The sequence below is a fragment of the Triticum aestivum genome, chromosome 4D (genome assembly GCF_018294505.1).
Source record: "Triticum aestivum cultivar Chinese Spring chromosome 4D, IWGSC CS RefSeq v2.1, whole genome shotgun sequence".
In the NCBI taxonomy this organism is placed as follows: domain Eukaryota; kingdom Viridiplantae; phylum Streptophyta; class Magnoliopsida; order Poales; family Poaceae; genus Triticum; species Triticum aestivum.
Window position 1 is genome coordinate 500440325 of NC_057805.1, and position 4451 is coordinate 500444775.

At 45.4% G+C, this 4451-nt stretch overlaps 1 protein-coding gene across 1 annotated transcript; it reads left to right on the top strand.

Moving 5' to 3' along the window:
• The first annotated feature begins 1454 nt into the window (after nucleotides 1–1454).
• On the top strand, nucleotides 1455–4069 carry LOC123099036 (MADS-box transcription factor 51). The gene is made up of 5 exons (XM_044521146.1): nucleotides 1455–1821; nucleotides 2151–2232; nucleotides 2642–2691; nucleotides 2780–2876; nucleotides 3763–4069. The coding sequence occupies exons 1-5, from the start codon at nucleotides 1517–1519 to the stop codon at nucleotides 3850–3852; spliced, it is 624 nt and encodes a 207-aa protein (XP_044377081.1). The 5' UTR covers nucleotides 1455–1516; the 3' UTR covers nucleotides 3853–4069.
• Nucleotides 4070–4451: the final 382 nt, after the last annotated feature.

The following is a 4451-nucleotide window of genomic DNA, read 5'->3' on the forward strand; positions in this document are numbered from 1 at the left end:
GATGGGACTGATTACTTTATACACATTCCCGAACTTGTTGTGCCCCATGCCTTTGTGGCGTTTGTATAAATCCTGGATGGTCTGGCAACCTTGCTTGTAGAAATCCTGGGATGGTTTGGCTACCTTACTTGTTGTGCCCCATGCCTTTGGCATTGTATAAACCCTAGAACGATGTGTGCTACCTTACTTGTTGTGCCCATGCATTTGACGTTTGTATAAACTCTGTGATGGTTGGCTACCTTATTTACTTACTCTGATTGTTGAGCCCACGTCTCGGCGGTCGTCGACCCCTCGGCGATGGTGTGTATGCATTTGTCGTGGACCCCATGTCATGGATGTGTGTCCCAATATATAGTGTCCCTAAGGATTGGAGTCTCGCCACTAAGTTACTCTGTTATGTTGTGCTTTCCGATACTAGTTATTGAGGCTCATGATTTGTGCACTAAATAAAGTAAAATAGTTTTGCCGGTGTTGATTCTGTAATCTTAGAGTATTTTTTTCGTAAAGGAGGATGACCCCATGTAATCTTGGAGTATACATGATAGAAGCATACACGGAGAAAGAAATCATGCAAAGAAAAGGAAGCATTAATCTTGGATGGTCTCATGAACGAAGCCGCACTAGTCTGATGTGATGCTTCTGATCGTTAGTCTGATCCCTAGCAATGCCCTTTTCTTTTTCCAGGAATGCGATGGAGCAACCGTGTGAGATAAATCATTTAAAAAAATACAAACTATTCCCTCTATGTTCTTATGGTGTCGAGCCCATAGAGAAACATAATTTGTGGTTTGCGAGATGCAACATGCAATTCTCTTTGACATCATGATGCATGTCATGCCATAAATGGACGGAGTTTCTTTTTCGATCGATGGAAGCAATGGTGAAACCGGGTCGTCGGTTGGATTGATGGTTTGCGAAACAAAAGGATTAAACATAAAGTTGGAGAAACATTATAATTTGGGGAGGGAGAGTGGAGACGCCCCATGAAAATGCATGGGTGTGGTTGCTGTTGTCCTTTGTGTTCGTGTGATAGATAGTAGAGCCATCAAACTCACTAGCTAATTGCCCGTGCAACGCGTACTCTAATGGTTCAACACCAATGTTGTCCACCCGCCAAAAAAAATATCAATTTTATCTGACATATAACTTACATCAATGTTGGTAATATTTATTTTGATGGAGTATGCGTAGAGGAAGGTAAGGAAAGTTTTGAATTAGCTGAGATTTGATAAGATTTATTTGATTTGATTGAGTTATTAATGCAGGAGGGTGAGAACATGGGAGAAAATACCAGGTGAAAGATGGAGGCGACGAGATTTTGTTGGCTTGGCACGTGACCATGAGATGCACCAAGGAGGGAGTGGGGCCGTTTCAGATCCGATCGCGCCATGGGGCATGCAAGCCGGCAACCCCTGATTGCCCCTGAACGGCATCCTTATCCTGACGGAATTTAACCACTCTCGGCCCATTGGAGGGGCTCACGCAGATATTTGCTGCTTGGTGGTTCGTCAACGTCATGGAGGGACCCGTCCCGTCCCTCTCGCTCATTTTCGCCCGCTCCCCTCTCCATCCAATCATCGAGAGACGTACGCCAGCGAGCGAGCGGCAGCCCGAGGAGGAGGAGGCGAGGCGAGGGATAGCGCGGCGCGGGCCGGTTGAGCTGCGGCGTATCGAGGACCGGACGAGCCGGCAGGTGCGCTTCTCCAAGCGCCGCTCGGGCCTCTTCAAGAAGGCCTTCGAGCTCGGCCTCCTCTGCGACGCCGAGGTCGCGTTGCTCGTCTTCTCCCCCGCCGGCAGGCTCTACGAGTACGCCTCCTCCAGGTATATGCAGGGTGTGCTTTGTTTATTTATTTATTTACCTATGTATATCTCCGCTCCAATCATTGTTATATACAGTAGACAATTGCCTGTGACAAATCTGTTGCTATATTTGCACTACTTCCTCAGTCAAGAAATATAAGAGCGTTTAGATCACGCTCTTATACTTCTCCACAAAGGGAGTAGTAAATAAGCAACAATTAATATGGATTGGAGGGAGTACATTTTTCTCACTGTATTTAGATAGAACTGTGTATGAAATTGTCAGTCAAGCCCGCGTAAATCTTTGAATGTACCATTTCCAAACGTTAACGGTATCCATTTGTTTTCAGCATAGAAGATACATACGACCGCTATCAGGCATTTGGAGGAGCCGGAAAGAACCTGAATGAAGGCGGTGCAAGCACCAACAGTGTAAATTTATCTCTCTATATATAGCTTTTCTTATTGCATACACCTTAGAGCTAGTTTAGGAGTGGAAGCTGCCAAGTACGTAGTATCATTCTGCAGATTTAATTGGTCTATATTTCTGAATTTACCATGGAAATGCACTACGCATGATGAAGTGTACGCTTGTAATCATGGATTATGTTGCCTATGCACATGACCAGCAAAACGAATGCAAGGATGATCATTTTCATAATGTACTAGCACTGGCTTATCTGAACAAGTCATCTATGTTCTCTATAATCCAGGTCTAGGTTGTAATTACACCATTCTGTATCCAGGATAACCAAATTGTATAACTATTTATATACACTTTTCAAGCAAGATTGTCTATATACCCACATATCTCTGACATGATATGTTGGTCCTGTACCAGGATGGAGATCCTTCAAATATACAGTCAAGGCTTAAAGAGATTGCTTCCTGGTAGCCCTCAGACACCTTTCACAACATATATATCCTAGTATGTTATTTAATATGTCTAGCTCAATGCTGATTATGTGCAATCCTGAAGGTCTCTTCAAAACAATGCTGATGACGCAGATGCTAGTGAGCTAGAGAAACTGGAGAAACTACTCACAGATGCTTTGGAGAATACAAAATCCAAGAAGGTACACCTAAATGGCTCTGTTGATGTTTCTAATCAACTTTTGTAGCCAAGAATCAAGTTTCTGGTTCCTGTTGCACCCTTGCGCCATCAGGAAAATGGCTCTGTTTTCGGCCATTTCAACTAATTCAACAGCTCGTGGCTTTAGCATAGCATGATCTTAGTTCACTCTGGATGATCTAACTACACATAAGCAATCATCACTGATTCCTTAACAAAAAATCCTCCTACGTAATGGTGTAAGGTAAGTACTTTTCATTTCGATTGGCTATTCGTAAGCACTAGAGATAGTTCGATGATGTAGTTGCATATTGACTCTTGAGACAATGGTCCTGAATGTGTTAGTTCCTATATCTTGGTAAATGATAGGTAAAATAGATAGAATGAAAAACTCGTTGGCTACTTCACAGTGCATGTGGCTGTCTTTGATATTTTCACAGCGGCTAGTACATTTTTTAAATTCAGCATTAAGCTAGATGTGCTACTGTGGTTTAAACCTTGATTGTGTGGAACTATACTTGGACGAACTGTCCTGTGATGTGAACATAGCCGAAGTCAACAGATGTTCTGGCTACACAAGAATCGGCAACAAGTGGGTTGCGTTTTCACTTTCTCTGAGAATTGTATCAGTAGTAAGCCTGTTTGCATTGCAGGCTTACTACTGAAATGACAGACAAAATGGGGACATCAGAATAGGTTATGTGAGTTACTTGCAAACAGGAAATTAAGTCTTGGAACAGAACCTGGCATGCGAGTTCAATCAATTATCAATACAAAGACTACTCACAAGGCTATTTGGTGTGCAAAGCAGGAGAGGATACTACTGTATCCTCTGAATCCATGCACAAAGACTTGTTAACAAGCTTTGGTTTGCTGTTGCTGGAGTGCAGATGTTGGCGCAACGAAATAGCGGCGCAAGAACCAGTGCGAGCGGCGCGAACTCCATCAGTCTTAGGGGACAGGAGGAAGGAAGGAGCTGAGCAGTCTATGTGTAATGCATGTATTTGCTGCTGATGCTACACTGCTGCCTTGCCTTGTGCTTTTCCTATCAGTCTGTTGTCAGTCTTCACTGCTGCTAGTGTCATACGCAGCTGCGTGAGAAATAAGTTTATCTTGATGTGCACTTCCTATAAACTAGATGATTTCCCCGTGCGTTGCTGCGGAAACTTAAAATATTTTTTTGGGCTTGCTTCCGTAGACCCCCCCAACAAAACGTAGAAGGGCAGAATGGGCATACGAAAGAAGGGTATGCCCACCTCATATTATACAGTTGTGGATGACGTACGTAGACCGCGTGCATGCAAAAAAAACACAAACAAACTGCCAGCACGATCTACTCGCCCGCCCACCCCGTCTACTCGCCCGGCCCATCCGATCGCCGCCGCCGCGGATCGCCGCCCTCCGACCCCGTCCGACGCCGCCGTCCGAGCCCGTCCGACGCTGCCGTCGCCGTCCCAACAGCGTGCGTCGCCGCATCTCACCGTCATCGTCCACCGCCCGGACGTGAAGGCCCGTGTACTCGCCCGCCCGCCCCGTCTACTCGCCCGCCCCATCCGATCGCCGCCGCCGCGGATCGCCG